This window comes from Indicator indicator, chromosome 41, assembly GCF_027791375.1.
Source record: "Indicator indicator isolate 239-I01 chromosome 41, UM_Iind_1.1, whole genome shotgun sequence".
Classification (NCBI taxonomy): Eukaryota; Metazoa; Chordata; class Aves; order Piciformes; family Indicatoridae; genus Indicator; species Indicator indicator.
In genome coordinates, this window is record NC_072050.1 from 59,094 (window position 1) to 81,468 (window position 22,375).

General features: G+C 59.3%; 2 protein-coding genes and 1 non-coding gene across 4 annotated transcripts; all 3 read left to right on the forward strand.

Annotated features, from left to right (window-relative positions):
- The first annotated feature begins 518 nt into the window (after window positions 1-518).
- Window positions 519-8,314, forward strand: CCNT1 (cyclin T1). Of its 2 annotated transcripts, XM_054397093.1 has the most exons (10): window positions 519-694; window positions 1,153-1,234; window positions 1,544-1,672; window positions 2,712-2,772; window positions 4,390-4,452; window positions 4,798-4,843; window positions 5,734-5,897; window positions 6,195-6,265; window positions 6,871-7,353; window positions 7,390-8,314. In XM_054397093.1, the coding sequence occupies exons 1-10, from the start codon at window positions 519-521 to the stop codon at window positions 8,308-8,310; spliced, it is 2,196 nt and encodes a 731-aa protein (XP_054253068.1). In that variant the 3' UTR covers window positions 8,311-8,314. The 2 variants fall into 2 exon arrangements, with proteins under 2 accessions (XP_054253068.1, XP_054253067.1); XM_054397092.1 differs by having other exon boundaries at window positions 6,871-8,314.
- Window positions 8,315-10,421: 2,107 nt separating this feature from the next.
- On the forward strand, window positions 10,422-20,441 carry KANSL2 (KAT8 regulatory NSL complex subunit 2). Its single transcript, XM_054397070.1, has 10 exons — window positions 10,422-10,672; window positions 11,059-11,237; window positions 11,829-11,943; window positions 12,320-12,487; window positions 13,128-13,290; window positions 14,326-14,422; window positions 17,453-17,706; window positions 18,662-18,898; window positions 19,655-19,744; window positions 20,211-20,441. Exons 1-10 carry the CDS (start codon window positions 10,422-10,424, stop codon window positions 20,439-20,441), a joined length of 1,785 nt encoding a protein of 594 aa, XP_054253045.1.
- On the forward strand, window positions 14,501-14,635 carry LOC128979074 (small nucleolar RNA SNORA2/SNORA34 family). The gene has a single exon (XR_008489448.1). It is a non-coding gene; the product is annotated as a small nucleolar RNA SNORA2/SNORA34 family (small nucleolar RNA).
- Window positions 20,442-22,375: the final 1,934 nt, after the last annotated feature.

Sequence of the window (22,375 nt, forward strand, 5' to 3'; positions counted from 1 at the left end):
CCCCCCGCCCAGATCTGAGGTACTTTGTCCTTCGTGTGTACAGATAAATTATATATAAAATTCACTTTGGATACGAGCCGTGGCCTGGCCTGTGGGGCGGTAAGGGGGCCGACGGTACCGGGCTTTGGGGTGCACTTGTACCGGAGCTGGGGAGGGAGAGAGCGGGCAGAGATCCGGGGAGGAGTCCAGATCCTGTGAAGGGACCTAGGCAGAGCGCAGAGGCGCGAGCGGAGCTGCGGGGCCACAGGGAAACCGGAGCTGAGACGAAGTGATCACGACAGGCCCCGGTTGCGAGGAGAAAGGGGGGACGGCGAGGGAGGGCGGTTAACGGCTGATCGCCCCCCTCCCCCCGCCAGCACTTCCGGTTGTAGAGGGCGCACGCGCGTCAAATCTGCGCATGCGCTGCACAGGCCCCGCCCAACATGAGGCGCCCGTGCGCGCGCGCCGCCGCCCTTGTGACGCCATCACGCCGCCGCCGTCTGTACGTCCCGTGCGTGCGTGCGCGGGCGCAGATTGCCATGGAGGCTTCGGCGGGCGGCGGGGCCGGCGGCGCGGCGGGGCGGCGCTGGTATTTCACCCGCGAGCAGCTGGACCGCAGTCCCTCGCGTCGCGCTGGTCTTGACCCTGATAAGGAACTCTCGTACCGGCAGCAGGCGGCCAACCTGCTGCAGGACATGGGGCAGCGACTCAACGTGTATCCGGCCCTGCTAGGCCGCGCGGCCTGCGCTTGAGTATCGCCACCGCGGGCGGGCAGAGATGGATCTGGGTGTGGGGAGTATCAGGCCTGGTCGTAGGGAGAGCCGAGAGTTTTTAGGGTGTCGGGGGAGAGTTCTATCGGTGAGCGTGGAAGACGGAGCCGGGCTCGGCCGCGGAGAGTGAGGCCGTATAGGGAGTGGGGAGTTGGGGTGCGGGGAAGGCCAGGTCCGGGCCGTCGCGGGAGGAATGAAGTCGTTACTGGAGTGGAAAGAGCCGAGCCCGGTCCGGGAGCCAGGATTGCTGGGCCAGTCGCTGAAGTGGGAAGAGCTCAGCCCGAGATCGAGAAGGAGCAGACCCATTTTGGGAGTGAGGAGAGCTCGTTCCGGTGGCGGTGGGGTGTAAGGGAGCTTGAGAGATCACGGCTGGGGCTGTTTGTTTCCTTAACCACCCCACCAGCTCGCAGCTGACCATCAACACAGCCATTGTGTACATGCATCGCTTCTACATGGTGCAGTCCTTCACCCAGTTCCACAGGAACGTAAGTGTGCTGGGCTCTGATGGGGTAGGGGGTGCTGGGGAACCCCCAGCTCTGCTTCTGCTGCTGCTTGGCACCCAGCCTGAGGAGCACAATGGTGGGATTGACCTTGAGTAGGGGAACTGGGGAGGGGAAGAGTTGCTTGTATCTATTACCAGGGACCTTTTTTTCACCCTTCTGGTGGTGTCTGGACTTGCATAAGCTTTGTTTCCTAAAGGAATCTTCTGACTTAGATGTGAGGCTTAGGCTCATTTCTTTGCTTTCACCTTGAACTTCGTAACTTTAAAAAGCAGAACATTTTTCTCCTTGCAGTCGGTGGTGCCAGCAGCTCTGTTCCTGGCAGCCAAGGTGGAGGAGCAGCCTCGGAAGCTGGAGCATGTAATCAAGGTAGCAAATGCCTGTCTGCATCACCAGGAAACTCCTCTGGACACCAAGAGTGAGGTAAGTGGCAAGGTGGCAGAGCTGGGCTCTGGAGGAGCACAGGTGCAAGGAAGGGATGTTGGAAGCCAGCTGCATCCTGAGCTGCACAGCTTCAGCCTCTCCTGCCACCAGGCTCAGCAGTTGCTGCTCTCCAGTGAGCAGCTGGGCCCTGGGCTGGGCAGCAGCAGCTCTCCAAGTCTGTTGCTCTTGCACTCACTAACAAGAGCTTTTTTTTGGGGGAAGGGGGTGGCTTCTGGTCAGCAGAAGGTTTTTTGTTTGGGTTTTTTTTTTCCCCTTTCCTGCTCTGTGGCAAAACCTCTCTTCTGTTCTCTGCTGTGCTGCTGCAAACATGGCTGGGATGTGCTGTGTGAGGGTTGTCTGCTTGAGGAGGGGCTGGATGGTGGCTGCTGCTGTGACTGAGTGGTGCCTGTGGCAGGGCAGGAGTTGGTGCTGCCTGGTGTGGTCCTGTGCTATCCCCACCCCTGGTTTGGTAGGAAGTTGCTGGTTGCCCATCTCTCAAGCCAGCCTCTCTCCCCTGCAGCTGAGCGGCCAAGCCCTGCTGAGAAGGGGCAGCTTTTATCCAGGGAAGCTTGAAGAGTTAAAAAAAAAAAACAAAGCAAAAAAAAAAAAAAAAAGGACAAAAAAACCCAACCCACTAAAAAAACCCTAAACCCAACAACCCAACCCCTAAGCCAGCAGCTGCTTCCTCTCCTGCACTGCTGCTGGAGCCACCCTGGGCAGTGTGAGGGAGCAGGACCGAGGAGAGGACCACTCTGCATCCTGAAGCAGTTGTCCCTTAGCAAAGCTCTGGCAGCAGGGGCATGGGTGTGTGTCCCCCCACCCCCTTCACCAAGCACTCTGCTTTCTCTTTCCTGGCAGGGGATCTGTGGCAATTTTCCCCAGTGCAAACCAGCAGAAAGATTTCCTTTTGCTATATATATTTTTTTTTTTCCCAATGCCTCCTTGAGAAAAACACAAACGAAAAAAGGGCTGTTAGAAATATGCAGGCTTTATCCAGAGTGCCTCACCCTGAGTAACTTGCCTGTCCTCTCAACCCCAGGCTTACCTGCAACAAGCCCAAGACCTGGTCATTCTAGAGAGCATAATACTGCAGACCCTGGGTAAGTGTCTCCGAGCGGCCGGGCTGCCACACCAACCCCAGAGGCCAGCAGAGCCCTAACAGCAGCATCTTCTCCACAGCTGGAGGCCAGGAGTGCAGCTGGACAGCAGCAAAACTTTTTTCTTTTTTTTTTACCTCCTTTTTTTTTTTCTCTCCTTTTTTATTGTTGTTGGTTTTGCCTTTTTAACCTCCCTTTTCTCAGGTGGCAGCTTCTTCCCAAATGCTCAGAGAAATCCAAAGTGTGGAAGTGTGGCTTGATTCTTTTTTTTTTTTTTTGTGTGTGGTTTTCTTCCCTTCCCACCCCCCCAGCAAGTTTTGTCATTGGCTGATGGCCTCCAGGGGGCTTCAAGGGACAGGATAATTCCCTGGGTTTCTTGGAGGTGATGGCTCCCTGGCACTCTGTGGGGCAGGACAGCTCCCTGGCACTCTGTGAGCCCTGGCACCTCTCCTGGTGCTCCGTGGGGCAGCTCCCTGGGCCTCTTGGACAGGATGCTCTGGGCCTGTGGCCAGGAAGCTGTTTGCTCTGAGAGATGGTTGACAAAACCTAGGTTGGAAGTGAATGTTCTGATCAGAGAGCAGCTGAGTGTGAGGGGGAAATAAACAAAACCAAAACTCAACCCAACCCTTTTTTGGGGTCTTTAGAAGCTGGAGGCTGCCTGCAGGGCTGCAGCTGCTGGGGTGCAGTCTCCTGTTCCTTGCTGAAATTTGCTGCTTAAGGTTTGTTTCCTAACCCCTTTTCCATTCCAGAGGCAGCCCTAGGACCTGAGTTCCAGCCCAAAACCCTCCAGGAGGCTTTGGTACTCCTGGCTTGCTCAGAGTAAATGCCCCCAGTGCCTACCCACAGCCCTTGGTGGAGCTCTGAGCTCAGTTGTGCAACTCCTTGGTTCCTCAGTTGCCTTTTTTTTGCTCATCCCAGCTGCTCCAGAACGTTCTGCATGGGGAAGAACCATATCTGTTACCCACATGGAGCCATTGGGATGGTTTTTAAAGTTCAAAACTCCCAGGCTGAGGAGGAAAAACAGAGACCAGGGTTGAGCTGAGGAGTCTAGAGCCCTGCAGGCTGCATCAAAGGGCAGATGTCTGCTTCCTCTTAGCTTTTTGGGTGACAGAAATTCCTTTGAGCAGATGCCATTGGTGGTCTCCTTTCTCCCAAGCTGCTGGAAGAGGCTTTTGTCCTCCTGCTATTTTCAAAATCCTTTAATAGCTGTTTCGGGTTTTTTTGTTGTTGTTTTCAGTGAGGTCCTTGCTAAGCTCAGAAGTCATTTTGCTGCCTCCAGACATCCCAGCAGCTAAGACCTTCAGCTTTGGGACTGCAGAACTTGGGGTTTGGGTTTTTTGTTTGGTTTTGGGGTTTTGTGGTGTTTGGGTGGTTTGGGTTTTGGTTGTGGGTTGGGTTTTTTTGGTTGTTTTGGGGTTTTTTTTTGAGGAGTCTTCTTGGTTACAGGAAAGTGAGCTCCTCTCTATCCCTGCTTGCCTCTGAGCATCAGAGAGCCAAGGAGGGGCTGTAGGAGGGAATGGGAGAAGGCTTTGTCCCTCAGCAGCAGGAACCAGGAGGTTGGATGGAACAGGGGCGGCTGTGCTGCTGGCTTCTCATGGCCTCTTGTCTGTGTTCCTGCAGGTTTTGAGATCACCATTGACCACCCCCACACCCACGTGGTGAAGTGCACCCAGCTGGTGAGAGGTAAGGCACTGCCAGGCCTTGGGCTTCCCTGCCACCTGCTCCTCTGGGGAACCCTCCCTTTACTGGAGGAGAGCTGTGGAAGGACCTTTTGGTGGCCAGTGGGGACAACCCAGGAGCCTCCCCACAGCTGCTGTGCTCCATAAGGAAGCTCCAGCAGTGCCCAGGGGGTTTGTGTGGCTCTGCTGAGCAGCTCCCAGCCCTGCTCAGTGCTTTCTGGTCTCCCTCTGGCCATGGTGGGGCCATGCTGGGGGGCTGGTGGTGAGGGCCTCACGGTTCTTGAGCTGCCAGGACCTGCAGACTAACCCCTGGGTTTTTGCCTTTTTTTTTTTTTTTTTTCTCTTGCAGCCAGCAAGGACTTGGCCCAAACTTCCTATTTCATGGCTACCAACAGGTTATTATTTTACAATTGATTCATTATCAGAGGGTCTTACCTGAAGGAGATGTGCTGCTGGTGTCCCCTGGGGCACTGGGCAGCTCCTGAGCTCCTGGGGATTGTGTGGTGGTGGCTCAGAGAGAGCAAGGAACCCTTCCTCCTGTTGGCTGCTGCTCAAAAGGAGCTTCACTGCTTGCTTGAGTTGGGAAAGTTAAAAACCCCCAAATCCAACCCAGAAAGGTTGGCTTGGAACAAATCTGTGACTTGCTGGGGAGAGAGACTGGCTGGGGAGAATTTTTCCCTCCCAATTTGTCAGCAAACAGAATCTGTGCCTCAGGGGAGTCTCAACTGGAGAAGGGGAGAAAAGGGGCAGCTGGCTGAAGGCATAAGGTGCTGGGAGAGACAGGAGAATCCTTGGCTGGCCTGCAGGACTGGGCAGTCCCAGGAGCCAGGGGCTTGGAAGCTAAAGAATTCCTCTTGGAGAGGTCTGGGTGGGATTTTTGTCACTGGGTTTGCAGACCCAGCCCCTGGTGTTGGGGTTTCTGATGGTCTTGAAGTGTCATGCCCTGCCCTGCCAGCTTCAGGCAGCTCCCAGAGGTTGATGTTTGGATCAGAGGCATGGGTGTGGAAACTGCTGGTAGTGTGAAAGTGGTTCTGGAAGGGAAAGAATGGTGGGGGGAAGCTGGTTTGGGTGAAGCTGTGGAGCTGGTGAACAGGCATGGTCTTGGGAGAGTCATTGCCCTCCATGGTGCCCACTAGAGGTGTTGCCCACTCGCCTCCATGCCCAGCTTGATGATCTCTGGAGGTCCCTTCCAACCCCTAACACCCTGTGATGCTGTGAGAGCTGAGGGGCAGGCATGGGGGAGTTCATAGCTTTCTGTTTCTCTCTCCCTGCCTGCTGCCATCAGCCTGCACCTGACCACCTTCAGCCTGCAGTACACCCCCCCGGTTGTGGCCTGTGTCTGCATCCACCTGGCCTGCAAGTGGTCCAACTGGGAGATCCCAGTCTCCACGGATGGGAAGCACTGGTGGGAGTATGTTGATGGCACAGTAACTCTGGAGCTCTTGGATGGTGAGTTCTGGAGAGAGGTTCTTCACGCACCCCCCAAAAAAACAGCACCCAAGGGTTCTTGCGTTGGTGGTTTTGGCATCCGTGGCCCTGCTGTCCAGGCTCCTCCCTGCAGCTCCAGGGCTTGCCAAGGTTTGCAGTGCAGCAGCAGCAGCTTCCATGGTGCTCAGAACTCCTGGTTCCAGTTGCCCCTCCTGCAGTGGCTCCAAGCTCAGCAGCAAGGAGGGAGTTGCCCTGCTGGACCTGTGCTGCTCTGCCCACCTCTGACCTTCTGGCTTGGGTTTTGTGTCTCCTCTGCAGAGCTGACTCATGAATTCCTGCAGATTCTCGAGAAGACTCCCAGTAGGCTGAAACGTATCCGGAACTGGAGGGTGAGGAGCTGCTGGGGATGCTGGAAGAGGAGGGTGGCACAGGCTCTGCAGGCTTCTGGGAGCAGCACCAGGCTGGCTGGCAGCTCCAGGGTGACAATGCCACAGTGTCTGCAGGGTGTGGTGTGGGGGAATTGAGAATATTTGTGTCTGCAGAGCTCCAGCCAGGCTCTGATGAACTAACTCTCTGGAGGCCTTGGGTCTTCAGCCACCTGGGGCCACCCTGCTGCCAGTTGACGGCAGGGATGGGAGTACAGTGGAGTCATGGAATGGGTTGGGTTGGAATGGACCTTGAAGATCTAGTTCCAAGCTTGGAACTGGGTGATCTTCAATCTTCCACCATCCCAGGCTGCTCAAGGCCTTCAACACCTCCAGGGAGGGGGTGGCAGCCACAACCTCCCTGGGCAACATGTTCCAGTGTCTCACCAACCCTCACTGAAAAGAATTTCTTCCTCATCTCCAGTCTTAATCTGCCCTTCTCAAGCTTCAATCTGTCCCCTCTCATCCTTAGCTGGGCTCCTGCCCTCAGAGGGGAGCTGGGCTCTGTCCTGGCTGAGCTGCTCTAGTAACAGTCTGAATTTGGTGACCACTCCCGGCTTTTGTTCCAGGCCTCTCAAGCAGCAAGGAAGTCGAAGCCTGATGAGCATGGGGATGATGAGAGCCTGTCAGAGCAGACCATCCTAAACATGATCTCCAGGAACAACAGCTCAGACATGAACATTGCAGGACTCATGAGCATGTCCACCTCCTCCACTGCCGCAGCTGGGCCCCCTCTGCCAGCCTCCTCTGACTCACCCAGCAACCAGGCCACAGCAGATAAGTCCCAGCCTGACCACTGGCATCCTCCAGCCAAGCTGGAGCTGGGCCAAAGCCATAGGACTAACGAGAGCTGCTCCTCCTTGTCAGCCCCTGAGCAGCAGCAGCAGGATGGCTACCAGAAGCCAGGTGGCAAGAACGCACCAGCGGCCAAGGTGTCACTGAAGGAGTACAGAGCCAAGCATGCAGAGGAGCTGGCAGCACAGAAGAGGCAGCTGGAGAACATGGAGGCTAACGTCAGGTCCCAGTATGCCTACGCTGCCCAGAACCTGCTGGTGCAGCAGCAGAGGGAGAGGGAGGTGCAGCAGGAGGCCGCTGGCGGCAACCCCTCTGCCATCATCCTCAAGCTCCCTCTGGGTGCTGCCGACAACCCCGAGCGGCCTCCCAGCGGCCCCGAGAAGGCTGACAAAGCTTCAGCTCTGAAGCTGAGGATCCCAGTGGCCGGTGGGGCTGGGGAGAGGCCTCTGCCCTGCAAGCAAGAGGAGATCAAGATGCGGATCAAGGTGCCAGGCAGCGGTGACAGGCACAGCTCCGCCGAGGAGGGCAGCACCAAGGGCCGTGAGCACAAGGAGAAGCACAAAGGTCATGCTGCCAACCACCACCACCACCACCACAACCACCACTCTCACAAACACTTGCACACAGCCCAGCTGGCTGCCGGCCCCAGCAGCCTGCCCAGCAAGAGGCCAAGTGACTCCAAGCACGGCAGCCAGCCTGGCACTGTGCCCCACAAGAGCTACGGGCCCTTGGCCGCCTCCCGCAAGCGCCAGCTGCCAGAGGAGGTGGTGGCTGCTGCCACGGCTGCCCACGAGCACCAACCCAAAGTCAGCAAAGCCTCCAAGGGCCCTGGGCTGCCCTTCCCTTACCCACACCTCCCCGGGACTGCCCACCTGGCGGGGCACAGCTCAGATCCAGGCAACGTTCCCCTGCCTCAGGCTACCAAAGCCCGGGGTGGTACCCACAGCAAATTGGACAAGGGCCCCCCCGGGGCCAACGGGCATAATGCCAGCCAGGCCAGTGACTACCAGGATACAGTCAACATGCTGCACTCACTGCTGAGTGCCCAGGGCATGCAGCCCACCCAGCCCCCTCACTTTGAGTTCCACTCATATGGGCAGCTGGGCACAGCCCGGGCTGCCAGCAGCTCCAGAGCTGCCACCACCACGGACAAGCCCAGACCACCCCCGCTGCCCTCAGAACCACCTCCTCCCCTCCCTCCCCTCCCCAAATAAAATTCTTCTCCCTGCTCCCCACTTTCTACTACTGAGCCCAAACCCCCCAACCCCTGGGCTGCCCTTTGAAGTGAGGGGGTGGTGGTGAGGGGGGTGGGGTCTGTGAAAGGGCTTTGTTGGATCTCCACTGCCTCACCAAGAACTATTTTATTATCTCCTGCATTTTATTATTGCTGTTTGCAGCGTGGAGGTATCGAAGCTGTGAAAGGATTAATTCCCTTTCTCTCTTTGTTTTGCTCCTTTCCTCCTTCCCCCCCACCCCCTCTCCATCAACTTCCAGTTAGTGCTGGGCTCTGACCCTGCTAGAACTGAAGGCTCCCACCCGCCTTGCTCCCCACATCCTCTGGGGGGTGGTTCTTGGGGAAGGTATTTAAAATATGTCACAGAAAATTGAAGAGGTTTTACAAATAATTTAAGCAGTAACTTATACCTTCAGTGCTTTGGTCATTTGGAGTCGGGGGTGGGAAGTGAGGGGCTGCAAAGCGACACCAGAGTGCGGGTTCTGGGTTGGAGGAGGGCTGTTGGGTGGTTTCATTCTGTCCGTTGGGGATAAAAAGTGGGTTCAGGAGTTTCTTTGGGCAAGAAGGAGGGGGAATTAAGAGGCTGCTGGGGCTAAATCCAGCAGCTCCAGGGTGCTGGAAGCTGCTGCAGTTGCTGCGGGTCCTGTTGCCCTGCTCCAAAAGCTGCCCTGGTGCTCTGTTTCTACCCTGCTCCCATTCTGCAGTGGCAGTTTAGGGGTGTCTGGGGTGAGGTGATGTATTGAGGGCACCTAAGCCCAGGGTTACCCGCTTTGTGGAGTATCCGAAGAAGCTGGTGAAGGCAGAAGCTGGTTTGGGGCTCCCGGCAAACCTTGCCTTGCAGCTGGCTGCTCCCAAGTCGTTCAGGTTCTGCCTTTGCCGCTAACCGTCAGGGGAGCAATGCCAGGCTTCAAGCTGTCCGGGGAAAGCGGCAGGGGATGGGGCAGAACTGGGAGGGACTCGTCGATCCCCCAGGCAGTGCTTTGGGACCGAGACGGTGCTCCTGGGCCTACCCTAAGGTGTTTCTACCTTCCCGCTGCTGCTTCCCCTCCCTCACTCGGGGCTGTAGCACCATCGGATGCCCCGCGCCCACGTGGCTGCTTCCCGCCGCGCCGCTCTCACGTGACCACTCAGGAGGCGTGCCCATTCCCTGCGGAGTGACAACTATTTCTACCAATCGTATGCGGCACCGTCATCTCCACGCCTTCCGCGGATTGGCTGGTGGGCGGGCCAGCGAGGTGGAGGGGCGGGGCGTGCGGCGGGGCCACGGGAGGCCGGGCGGCAGCGAGGTAAGATGGCGGCGGTGCCGCCCGCCCTGCACGGGGTTCGTTCAGCGCTTCGCCGCGGCACCCGCGTGCTCCTCCAGGGTCCCTTCGCTCCGCGCCTCCCTGGGGGCCGTTTTTTTCCCCGTCCTCCGCTCCGGCAGCGCTGCCTAGGTCCCCCTCGGAAGCGCCACTCAAGCTCGCCGCCCGAGGACAAAATGGCGGCGCCGGGGCGGACGGGTGGCAGCCACTGCGCGTGCGCGGGGCGGGCAGCAGAGCACATGCGGGGGTGTCCGGGGAGCGGGACCTGGGAGACGAGCATGGGCACCGGGGAGCAGGGGCTGGACACTGTGAAGCGCAGACCTGTACCAGGGGCTGGGCACCGGGAGCAAGTGCCACGTACCGAGGAGTATGCGGGGGGATGTACTGGGAGCACTGCGGCCGCGGGGGTCGAGGGGTACCTCCGGGACGCGCATCCTTTTCCCTCCCTCCCCATGCCCCTGCCGTAATGCTGCGGTGCCCAGTCCTGGGCATGGATGCTGGTGCCAGAGAGCTGCGGTGAGTGGCATGTGCCCGTTGTGGGCAGAGGGGGGGGGGGGGGGGTTGCTGTGAAGCTAAAAGGTTCCTTATGCGTTAAAAGAAACAAGAGTGGCTTCGAATCCCAACTGGAGGAAAGATAGAGTGGGCTGGGAGGGGGTCAGAGCCTTTCCTTGAGGTCCTGCTGCTCCTCCTCCTTCTTTCTCTTCATAATTGGTTTAATTTCTGGGTTTTTTTGACCGTTCCAGTTCGAGTTCTCCTGGCTGCTCTGCACCTCCGGGGCAGCTCCGTTGGCATGAACCGAATCCGGATCCACGTTTTGCCCTCCAGCCGGGGCCGCCTCACGCCCGTCCCGCGGCCGCAGGAGCTTCTCTCCTGTGCCTTCACCCAGCGGCAGTGCTCCCAGCCCCGCCTGGAGGGGCAGGAATTCTGCATCAAGCACATCCTGGAGGACAGGAGTGCCCCTTTCAAGCAGTGCAGTTATGTCTCCACCAAGAATGGGAGGAGATGTCCCAGTGCTGCACCCAAACCGGAGAGGAAGGATGGGTGAGTGCCCCCCCTGCCCCAGCTCCTGCTTCTCCATTCTGGTACCATGGAGAACCTCCAGAGAGGGGCCTCTCTGCTCTGCTGAGACCTCACCTGCAGTGCTGTGTCCAGTGGTGAGGTTCTGAACACAGGAAGGGCATGGAACTGGTAGAGAGGGTCCAGAGGAGGCTACCAAGATGAGCTGGAGAACCTCCCCTGTGGGCACAGGCTGGGGGAGCTGGGACTGCTGAGCCTGGAGAAGGGAATGCTGCAGAGAGACCTTGGAGCTACTTTCCAGTACCTGAAGAGGCTCCAGGAGAGCTGGGGAGGGACTTTGGACAAGGGCTGGGAGTGCCAGGATGAGGACAATGGTTGTGAGCAGCTCCTGGTTTTTACCCCCACTGCAGCACCTCGTTCTGTGCAGAGCATGCCTGGAGGAACACCCTGGCACTCCAGGCCCAGATGAAGAAGTCTCATCCTGGCCCCATGAGCGAGGCTCTGCTCTGCCAGCTCAGCTCCTATGCCAGAGGGGAGCTGGGGGCCCAGGCTGCTGACAGCAGCCGCAGCGAAGCCAGCAAGATCCTGGGTGAGAGCTGGAGGCACACAGTGGGGAGGGAGGGCCTGGGAATGCTCCCTCCTGGGCAGGAATGTGCAGAATATCACTTCTGAAAGCCACTGGTAAAGGGATCCCAGGGGGTTTGGGGTAAAACATGATGTTCTGCAAGCTCCAGGCTGTCTCACCTGGGTGAGCTGTGCCACCAGAACAAAGCCCTGCAGGATTTTGTCCCTTCCTCTGCCCTGTTTACTAGCTCCTTCTTGCCTGGGGCAGTGTCTAGTGGTGCCTGTCAGAGCTGCCTCTCAGCTTCCTGCCTTGCAGGGTCACCAGAATCAGAGGGGTAGGGGTTGGAAGGGACCTCTGGAGATGACTGAGGGGACCAGAAGTGTGGGAAAGTGGGGGACAAGCCCTGAGCTGGAGAACATCAGAAGGCATAAAGTGGAATAGGTTGTCCCAGGAGGCTGTGGAGGTGTTCAGGGCCAAGCTGGATGAGGCCTTGAGCAGCCTGGGCTGGCAGGAGCTGTCCCAACCCATGGCAGGGGGTTAGGAACTGACTGATCTTTGAGGTCCTTCCCAACCCAACACATTGCAAGGTACTGAGATGGCTTCTTGCCTTGCCAGATGAGGACAGCTGGAGTGATGGTGAGCAGGACCCTATCACCGTGGAGCAGACATGGAGAGGAGACCCAGACAGTGAGGCTGACAGCATTGACAGTGACCAGGAGGATCCCTTGAAGTGAGTCAGCCACTGATGAGACAAACCTGCAAGGCCTAGGCTGTGCTCAGCTTGCTGTGTGCCAGAGCAGGTGGTGGGGACCTTTAAGAGGTTGGATGAGACCTTGAGCAACCTGGGCTGGTGGAAGATGGAAGATCATCTAATTCCAAACCTTCTCACATGTGAGGGAGCTTGGAACTAGATGATTTTCCGGGTCCCTTCCAACCCAACTCATTCCAGCCCTGTGAGAAGGCTCCATGTGCCTCTGGCTGATCTTTTCAACCCCGTCACCTCCTGATTTCTCTTCATGACCCATTTGCTGCCCTCTTCAGCCTAGTTTTCTGCTGACCTAGGCCCTAGGGGCCCCTCTCAGGCCTCCCAACCTTGGTTTTTGCAGGCATGCTGGGGTGTACACAGCAGAGGAGGTGGCTCTGATCATGAGGGAGAAGCTGATCCGCCTGCAGTCGCTCTACATCGATCAGTTCAAGAGGCTTCAGCACCTTCTGAAGGAGAAGAAGAGAAGGTTCCTGCACAGCCACAGGGCAGAGCACGAGGCCATGGGCAAGTACCTCCTGCAGGAACACCCTGCTCCCATCCAGGCATCCCTGGAATGCACTGGGTTGGAAGTGACTTCAAGGATCAGCCAGTTCCAGACACCTCCCACCAGCCCAGGGTGCTCAAGGCCTCATCCAATCTGGTTTTGAACACCCCCAAGAAGGAGGCAGCCACAGTGTCCCTGGGCAGCCTGTTCCAGAATCTCACCACCTTCTTCTTCGTCAATTCCAAACCATTCCCCCTTGGCCTGTCTCAGACACCCTCATGCAAAGTCCGTCTGCAGCCTTCCTGCAGGATCCCTTCAGGCACTGGCCAGCAGCTCTGACGTCCCCTTGGAGCCTTCTCCTCTCCAGGCTGTACACTCCCAGCTCCCTCAGCCTGTCTCCCATAGCAGAGGAGCTCCAGTCCTTGGACCTCCCTGATTTCCAAGGCATTCCAAGCACACTCTGCCAGCAGAGAGACCCTGGCATGCATTTCAGGCTGGAATCTGCTTAGTCCTCCTCTTGCCCTTCCTATCAGTTGCTGCAATGACCTCTGTGCCAGGCTCAGAACCCTCCACAGCTGATGATGGTTCTTGGCACCAGAGGAACTGGCCAGGAGGGGCAGGGGGATTTTTGTGAGTCCCTTTTCCTTTGCCCCCCCACAGGCAGCAGCCTCCTGACTGGCCCAGAGGGGCTGCTGGCCAAGGAACGTGAGAACCTGAGGCGGCTGAAGTGCCTCCGGCGCTACCGGCAGCGCTATGGAGTGGAAGCTCTGCTGCACCGGCAGCTGCGGGAGCGCAGGGTGCTGGCGAGCGATGGCACTGCCCAGCAGGTACCAGCCCTGCTCTTGATCTCTCCTCCTTCCCCAGAAGCTGTTTGGCCCTTTTGGGGTCTCCCCTTGCGACCTCCACCCCAGCTGTTTATGTGGAGCTGGCCCTGGCCGGCAGCCTCCACGCAGGGGCTGAGGCGCCGCAAGTCCTGGCACCAGAATGGGTTGGGTTGGAAGAGGTCTGGAAGGTCATTGAGGCCAAGCCTTGACCTAGCCCTGCCAGGTAGCAACCAAACTAGCGCTCAGCAGCTCATCTGTAGGGCTTTGAAGCCCCTCCAGGCATGGGGACTCCACTGCTGCCATGGGCAACTCTCAAGGAGAAGAAATTGTTCTTCGTGGCCAAGCTGAACCTTCTGTTCTCTGGGACAAGAGATGGTCTCCCCACACCTTACCCCAGCTTCCTTAGGGGGAGTTGTAGGGAGTGAGAAGGTCCTCAGTTCTCTGAGGGAAGAAGCCTCAACCTGCTTTTCCCAAGCTAAACACCTCCCAGCTCCCTCAGAAGTTCCCAGCTGCTCCTCAGAGATTCTCCAGACCTTTCTCTTGAGGTGCTCCAATGCCTTCTTGGAGTGAGGGGCTCAAAACTGCCTCTAGGATTCAGGGGTTCACTATGAGGCAGCTTGAATTTCTTCCCTGAATGAAGTAATTAAGGTGGTGGCACCTAAACTGGTCCTGGAGCTGTCAGGGACCAAGAGGGAGGCCCTATGTGGGCCATTTGCAGCCATTGCTTTAGAACTGGTTTTAAATTCAAAGCATTCCCTTAGCTGACTTCTGAAGGATTCAAGATAAGCCTGAGGAGCCTCATTCTTGGAAGCTTGAGGTTTGTGAGGTGAGGCTGAGCTTAAGCCTTGCTTCTCTCAGTCTTTTCAAAACCTGCAGTGGGAGGACCTGAGGAGGTGTGAGGCCGTGCTGAGAGGAGCTAAGGGCTTGGTCTGCTTTGAGAGCAGGGCACTGGGGGTTGTCTGGCAGTGGGGGTGGGAGGGGTTCCTCGGGAGCCAGACAACTCCAGCACCACCCTGAGGTCTTCTCTTTTCCCCCCAGGCACACACCACCCGCTCCAGCCAGAGGTGTTTGGCCTTTGTGGATGATGTGAGGTGCTCCAACCCCTCCCTGCCGCTGAGCAGGCACTGCCTGCTGCGTATCCTTTGATCTGCCTCTGCCTGCTGACCCTCTGCTGGCAGCTTCAAGTGTAGCTGATTTCCTCCTCTGCCTCCCCTTGGCCCTCAGTCAAGGCCATCAGCTTGCCCTGTAGCTGTTGGTTTCAAACAGGAGCCCAGAGGAAGCATCTCCCTGGTGGTCTGTTGGTGCTCCCTGGCCTGGGGGATGACCAATTCGTGTGGGAGAGACACAGAGTCTGGGCTCCCCCTCCCCTGCTTCTCTTCTTGTGGTTCCTTCCCCATTCCAGAACATCCCATGGGGGTGGCCAGGTCCCCACCAGGGACAAGGGACCTCATGAAGCCCCAGGAAGGCACAGACAGGTCCCTTCCTGTGTTTTTTTTCACCAATCCAGAGCGTCTCACCCAGGTGGCCAAGTCACCATCAGGGAAAGGGGAACCTCCTGGAGGCCAAGGGAGGCAGGAGCTTGTTTCTGGCTGTGCTGAGGGCAGGAAGGAGCCAGCTGCCCTGAGCAGGGGCTGAGAGCTCTTGGTGTGAGGGATGTGTGTAGGAGGAGATGTTGGGCTGCTGGAGCCTGCCCAGGGATGTCTGGGGAGGATCTGCATGAAGAGGAAGTAGTTCCAGGCCTGTTTGGGGCAGCTGTGGACCAGCTCAGGCTCCTTTTGCCCTCTGAAAGGTTCAGAGCTGTATGAAGAGCCTCAAGCTGCTGCCTAGAGGGCCTCAGCTCTTGGGGAGCCATCATTGGGATCCCCTCCCTAGCTCAGGGATCTCCACCCCAAAATAGGATCCACTGCCCTGGGTGGCATCAGCACAGCTCTGGCTGAAGGGGAGTGGGTGGGAGAGTCCAGGAGCAGGTTGGGGACAGTGTGGGAGCTACTGCAGCAGCTGTTGTTGGTGTGAGCTGGGAGGAGCTGCAGTGCTGGGTCCCAGAGGAGTGCTGGCAGCCCGGGGGGGCAGGATGAGCTCTTTTGTTTGTTTGAGCTCTTGGATTTGTGTCTGAAGTTGGCAGCCTCTGTGCAGGGAGAGCAGGAAGCTGCCTTTTGTTCCTCTCTGGTGACCATGTTCGTCCAGAAGGAAAAAAGGACAGGATGAGCACCTCCAGGAGGGTCTGAGGTGCTGCTTGTGGCTCCCCTTGGGCAGGGGGCAGGCTGAGGAGAGGGTGGGAGGGAGCCAGGCTGGATTTCCTCAGGCCTGAGCTGAGCTGGCAGCTGACTTTCACTGCCACACAAACCAAGGGTTTTTGCTTTGCTTAGCCCTGCTGAGCCCTGATAACATCTGCAGCCTGCTCAGCTTTGTGCCTCCTGGGGAGGCTCTTGGGGCTTTTGTTTGCTTTTCAGGAGCTGGATTGTTTGTGACACAGCTTGAAAGGCACCAAGCCCAGCTGGACTGCTTGGTGGGCTCCAGGTGGAGCCCCTAGGGGTGTTTTTTGTGTCAGCTTTTGGCAGTTTCAGGCTTTTTTTGGCTGCTGCTGAAGTCAGGGCTTGAGCAGGGAGATAAAAATCTGCCTTCCCCACCCTGCTGCTCAAGCAGAGACATTTTTCCTCACCACATCTGCCTTGGAGGCTTGGAGAGAGCCTCTGGCCTGGGCCCTGGACCCCTGCTGCTGGCACTAGTTGCCCACAGCTGAGTCAGTGCCATCCCCACTGGGTGCACTGGGGAGAGCAGGAAAGGAAAGGTCCAAAACCTGATCAGCTTCAGAAACTGGCCTAAACCTGGTACCTTTTGCCCATTTCTGTGTGTTAGGCAGTTTAGGAGGTGACTTTCCTCTCCCCCACAACCCAGAGGGAGCTGCAGTGTGAACCCCCGCAGGGTTGGACAGATACCTGGGGGTGGGTTTGGTGTTGGAAGTATCTGACCTGGAAGTCTTGATCCACACCCAAAAAGCTGCCTTGGCCCCAGCCTCTGCCTGTGGGGATAGTGACACAACCTCAGCTGCTTGACACCATCCCAGCAGCAGGAGGGAGCTGTCAGCAGAAGGTTGTTGCTGGTGGCTCAGGGCTGCTGGAGGAGGCTGGGATCTGATCCATAGCTTGGCCAGCACCAGGCCTTGAGAGCAGAGTTTCTGTTTGTGATTAAAGGCAGGAAATCCTATTTACACCTCTGGCAGGAATTGGAGTTTCCAGTGGGGAAGGGAAAATGCAGTGGGGAAGACAGAAACTGCAGCCCTGCACTCCTGGCTTGGTGTGAGCTTGGGACCTGTGCAGCCAGCTGGGTGCAGGTGGTGCTGGGCTTGAGGTCTGCACCCCAGACTGAGCCTTTTGGCTGTGCTGCCTTCCAGCTTGAGGATCTGTCAGGGCTTTAACTGGGCTCCAGCTTCATCTCCCAGCCCCCACTGGGAGGCTCTTGTTCCCATTTTCCATTATGGAATTACTGTGACCCACATGGCTGGGATGTGACTCTGGAGTCCAGGCCATTCCTATGGAGGAATCCATAGGCTGGGGGGGAAGTTTTAGCAGCATTTTCTAGAGGGTGCTGGGGGTGGGGTCATGGGGGGAGGGCAGGGGGAGTTAGGGTGGAAGTGACCTGAAAAATCATCCAGTTCCAAGCCCCCTGCCATGGGCAGGGACACCTCCCACCAGCGCAGGGTGCTCAAAGCACTCATGGAATAAGTTGGGTTGGAAGGGACCTTGAAGATCATCGAGTTCCAAGCCCCTAGATGGGGCTCCAAGGGGGATTGGAACTCAATGATCTTCAATCTTCCACCAGCCCAGGGTGGAATGAGTTGGGTTGGAAGGGGTCTTGAAAATCATCTAACTCATGGCAAGGGGCTTGGAACCAGATCTGCAATCTCAGTTTAAATGCTGCTGAGGAAGGGCAGCTCCAGCTCCTTCCTCTGCAGATACCTCCTTCAGGTGTCCCATCCTGTGCTCCTTTAGCCCCTCTGAAACACCCACCCCCTCACCCCCCCCCATTTTGCAGTGGGTTTGGGTGCCCCAAGTTTGCTGTGGTGCCTCTTTAAATACCCAACTCAACAACGGCCTCCAGGACCCTTCTTGAACCATTCTCCAGCTTCTGCTCTGCCAGGCATTTGCCTTGACCACATCACCCCCAGACATATGCCAGGACACCAACCAGACCCTCTTTAAACCCTGCCAAGGCTCTGAGGAGGTTCCCTGCAACAAACCAGTTCCTGTCAGCCTCTCAGATGAGCCCTGCTGCCCTCTGCACCTCCGTTTGCCTCCTCAGATGTATGTCCCTGAGCAGGGCCTGGCTGTGCCCCAGGAGCTGGAAGCTGCCCCCAGTGACCTTTACTTAAGTGCTGCTGAGCTGCAGCCCACAGAGAGCTTACCCCTGGAATTCAGTGATGTAAGTGGTGCCATAGGCCTGGGGGGAAGGAAAGTTGCCCAACCCTGCCCGGAGTCTTCCCTGGGAGGTTTCTGTTGTCATCTTGTCCCTTGAAGGTGGCACCTGCCACTCTGCGAGGGCTGGAGTGGAAGGGGCTGGAGTGCAGCAGCTCCAGTGCTGGGTGTGGGATGGTTTGGGTAGGAAGAGACCTTCCAAGCTCTTCCAGTCCAACCCAGGGACATCCCCAGCCAGAGCCCCAAACAACCTGAGCTGGGCTGGTGCCAGCCATGGGACATGCCCCATCTGTGGGCTGCCTGGGACAGCTCTCCCTACCCTCAGCAGCAAAACTTTTCTCTCCAGTCTGAATCCTCCTCTTTCAGCTCCAAACCATCCATCACCCTTTGCCCAGACCCTCCTAAAACTCTGTCCCCATGCTGTGGAGCACTCCCCCAGCACAGATCACGTCATTCTCCCTGGCTTGGGGGAGGAAAAAGCCTTGGAAAACCTGCAGGAGTGGGGCAGATTTGGGAGATGGTTTGTAGGGCTGGTGGCTTCTCCTTCACCAGGATTGTGCTCATTTCAATCCCTAGGTAGGGGCTGTCTTAAAAAAAGGATTCCCCACCCTCTCTTCTTCACTCCCATGAGGAATCCATGAGGATTTTAATCCCCAGATTATTCTGCTGTCCTGGATGGTCATTAAGTCTTTGGTGCTTAAAATCCCCTGAAATTTGGTTAAATAAAGAGCTGCTGTGGGAGCCCCTGGGAGCTGCTGTGGGGGCCCTGGGAGCTGCTGTGGGGGCCCTGGGAGCTGTTGTGGGGCCCTTGGGATCCCAGCAGGACTCTTACCAGCCTCTGGCCTGGGCAGGCAGCAGGAGGCAGCCAGGGAGTGATGGAGAAGGACTGCCAGGACTCTTCCCACTGACATGGGGCACCTCCAGGACCTTTGCTGATAAGCTGCTTCTGTCTTCTCTCCTAGGACCTGGACGTGGTGGGTGATGGTCTGCAGTGCCCTCCCTCCCCTCTGCTCTTTGACCCTTCTGTGGCCCTCGACCAGTCCCTCAGGGAGGTGGCTGAAGCCCCCATAGACATTCTGGCCCTGGAGGAGCCTCCCCACCCTGGCCTTCCTCCCCAGGCAGCACCAGTGGACAGAGGAACCTCCTCTGCCCACATCTTCTCCCTGGGCACCGAGGCTCCAGCTGAGCTGCCAGTGCAGGTACAGCCAGGATGGCACCGAGGCTGCCCCAGGGCAGCCCCCCAGGCTCTGGATGTGCCTGAAGCTGGGGGTGGGGAGGGAGAAGTCCCCATCTGCCTCCCTGCCACAGGGTCTGGTTGGTGCTGGGAGTGCTGAGGGGGTGGTAGCCAGAGCCTGTCTGCTTGGGTGTCTCAGTGTCACCCTCCCTGTGCATGGCACAGGTGTCCAAGGGAGTGGCTGGAGGGTGGGTAGGGGGTGGCTGTGGGCTGTTTGCTGTTTTCCTATTGGGGGCTTCCCAGGGCAGCTGCCGTCTTCTGGGCCAAGGGCTTCTGCCTTTGAGTCTCACTTGGAACTTCCTCTCTCTGTGTCCCACCTCCACCCATGGCATTCTGGGACTGTGCCCCCAGAGTGGCATCTTCAGAACTGTGCTCAGAGTCCCCATCCTGTGCCCTTTGTCACACATCTGTCCCTGCAGCCCAGGACTCCCTGTGGCACCTCTGCCCTTTTGGGAGCTGTGTGTCAGGGTGAAGGGGATCCCAACCTTGGGCCATGCACCCCCCCAAGGCCCTGACTGAAAGCCTCTGGTTTTGCTGTAGCCATTGGCTTCAAACAGGAGCCTAGAGGAAGACTCTCCTGCTCTCCTGGTACTCCCCTGGCATCCCCACAGAGCTGCCAGTTGGTGTGGGAGTGACACCAGCCTGGGCTCGCCCTTGCCTGTGCCTGCAGGGTGCTGCCATGCCCTGCCCAGCCCAGCCCTGTCCTTTCTGTCCCCAGCAGAGTCGCCAGCAGCTGGTACCGGGGCCCCGGGAGGAGGCCTCGGCCCAGCCCCGGGGAGCAGCTGCCAACGGGAGCCTGGAGCCAGCATCTGTGAGCTGAGGGCAGTCTTGGGATGCTCCATCTCAGATCCTCCGTGCCCCTGGCACACCTGGAGACCTGCACTGGGCCTGGTCCTCTGCCAGCCTCATGCCTAGAGTGCATTTAGGCTGGGCCCCTGAAGTCGGGGGGGACACCCCGAGCCCACCTGCTCTCCCTGCAGGGCCGAGCTGCCTGCAGAGGGGGTCTCTGCCTGCTCCCCAGGGTTGGGGGTGGGGAGGTTCTTTGCGATGGGGAATGGCCCCTAGGGGGGGCTGCAAGGCGTCGGGGGGGATGTGAGCCCTGTAAGGATTCGGGGTTGAGGGGGAGGGTCCCCCGTGCACGTGTCTCTGTGTGTGCCCCACAATAAAGAGCTGAAGATGTCTTCAGAGTGTCCCTGAGTCCCGCGGTGAGGGTGGAGCAGCCGGGCAGGGGCGTGAGGCTGGTTCGGGGGTGACCTCCCTCCATTCCTGCTCTCCAGCCTCGGGGTCTGCTCCTCGGCCACCGACACCTGTCCTTGGCACAGGACGCTGGAGCTCTGCGGCTGCAATGGAGGGGGATGGAACGGGCGGCAGCGGGGCTCCGGTACTCGGTGCCGTATCCCTCACGGGCAGCTCCGGGGATCACGGGGCGGGGAGGCGCGGGGATGCGGCGGCAGCACCGGGACACCCCCACCAACGCCCCGGGAACCCCCCTTCCCCACGGCCCCTAGGCGCGGATTGGCGGCGGCGGGGGCGCAGGGCGGAGCCAGCCCGGTGGAGCCATGACATCACCGCCGCCGCCGCCGGGCCGGTCCCGGTCCTGGCCATGCCGCTCCGCGCCGCCGCCCCGCCGTAGTCCCCGGTGAGTCCGGCCGTGCTGTGGCGGGAGGGCGTGGGGGGAACAGCTGCAGCCACGGGGGGTTCCCCTGGGAAGTCAGGCTACGGCTCGAGGGCTCCGGCAGCTCCCGCGGCGCGGAGCGGGGTCCCTGCTGCCACGGGGCACTGGAACGTGTGGCGAGGGGCAGGGGGTGTCCCGGTCGGTACCCCCTTGGTATGTTCCCCGGTGCATCCTGGCAGGCCCCGCTGCGTGTCCCCAGGCTGTGTTCCCCGGAACACCTCCTGTGTCCCCAGCGCATCCCGCCCGGCCCCGGGGTGTCCCCGGTGTCCTCGGGGTGTCCCTGCAGTCCCCTGGCGTATCCAGGCTCTCTCCCCGCTGTGTCCTGGCTGTCCCTGGTGTGTCCCTAGTGTCCCCCAGTGCCTCTTGGCTGTCACTGGTGTGTCCCCCCACTGTCCTCCATCCTGTCTAGTGGTCCCCCACTGTCCCCGGTCCATCCCAGCTGTCCCCTGTGCGTCCCTGCTGTCCCCAGAGCATCCTGGCATGTCCCCAGCGTCCCCACTGCATCCTGGCAGTCCCTGGCATGTGTCCCCTGCTGCCCTCAGTGTGTCCCTGCTACCCCCAGGGCTGTTTCTCCAGCACATCCCAGTCGTCCCCACCGTGTCCTGGCTGTCCCCAGCCTGTCCTCGTCGTCCCCGGGCTGTTCCTACTGTCCCTTGGTGCATCCTCCCTGTCCTTAGGTTGTGCCTCCTGTCCCCAGCGCATCCCAGATGCTCCACGAGCAGTCCAGGCCCTGCAGTCCAGCAGAGCTGGGGACATCTGGGGCTGTCACCCTGGGCTGAAGTTAGGGACCCTGGTGTGGGACAAGCTGGAGCCAGTGCCACAGGACTGTAGCCTGGGTGCCAAGGGCTATCCCTGCCGCGCTGGCACGGCCACAGCCACGCGTGTTGGGCACGTGCCGTGTCCCTGGGATGCCAGGGATGAGTGACACGGGCAGGAATGGAGGGGACATACGCCTGGGGAACGGGCCTTGGAGCTGCTGGGTCTGTGTTTGTCCCCCTGCAGGGACCCTCGCACCACCCCTGCGGGGCCCCGTGCCGGGGGAGGGGACGCCGATGCCGTCCATCTGTCGGGCGCCCCCCGGGCTGTCTCCCGCCGCGGGGCATGGGGGGGCCGCGGGCTGCTCTTCCCCTCCAGACGGAGCCTCACTTCCCCCGGTGATGCAGCCGGAGCCGCCGGCCCCGGGGCCACTTCCTGTCCTGCTGGGGGTAGGGGGGTGCACTGGGCACCACGGGGCACCCACAGTACCCGTCTGAGTTTGCTGCCAGCCCCACGGGCCGCAGGGTGACTGGGACAGGGACACACGTGCGCGGTCCGGTCACATTGCACGGGGCCAATGGGGACCCCGTGGCGGTGGGGACAAGGGTCTCGGGGCTGGCAGGGACACGGGGGGAGTCCCATAGCCCCCCCCAGACTGCCCAGCCCTGCTCCACCGATCCCGGGGCTCCAGTCGTTTTTGCCACTCTCGATGTGCCGGGAGAAGGCAGCAGAGTTTGCTCCGTCCGATGGGTCCCGGTGCTCCCACCCATGTGTGGGGTCCCGAGTGGGGGTGAGCGCTGGCACTGCACTCCTGGACCTCTCCTGTGCCTGGTGACCTCCCTCCGGGCCTCGCCACCTCCATCTCTCCCTTTCCGTTGTCTCCTCCGGTCCCCCGAGTGTTGTCGAACACCCCCCCGCCAGGCCACCGGGCATCGTCACCGTGGGGTCCGGGTGTACCGGGGTCCCCGGCCCCGTGTGACCCCCAACCCCTGCCCAACTCGTGGGGTTCAG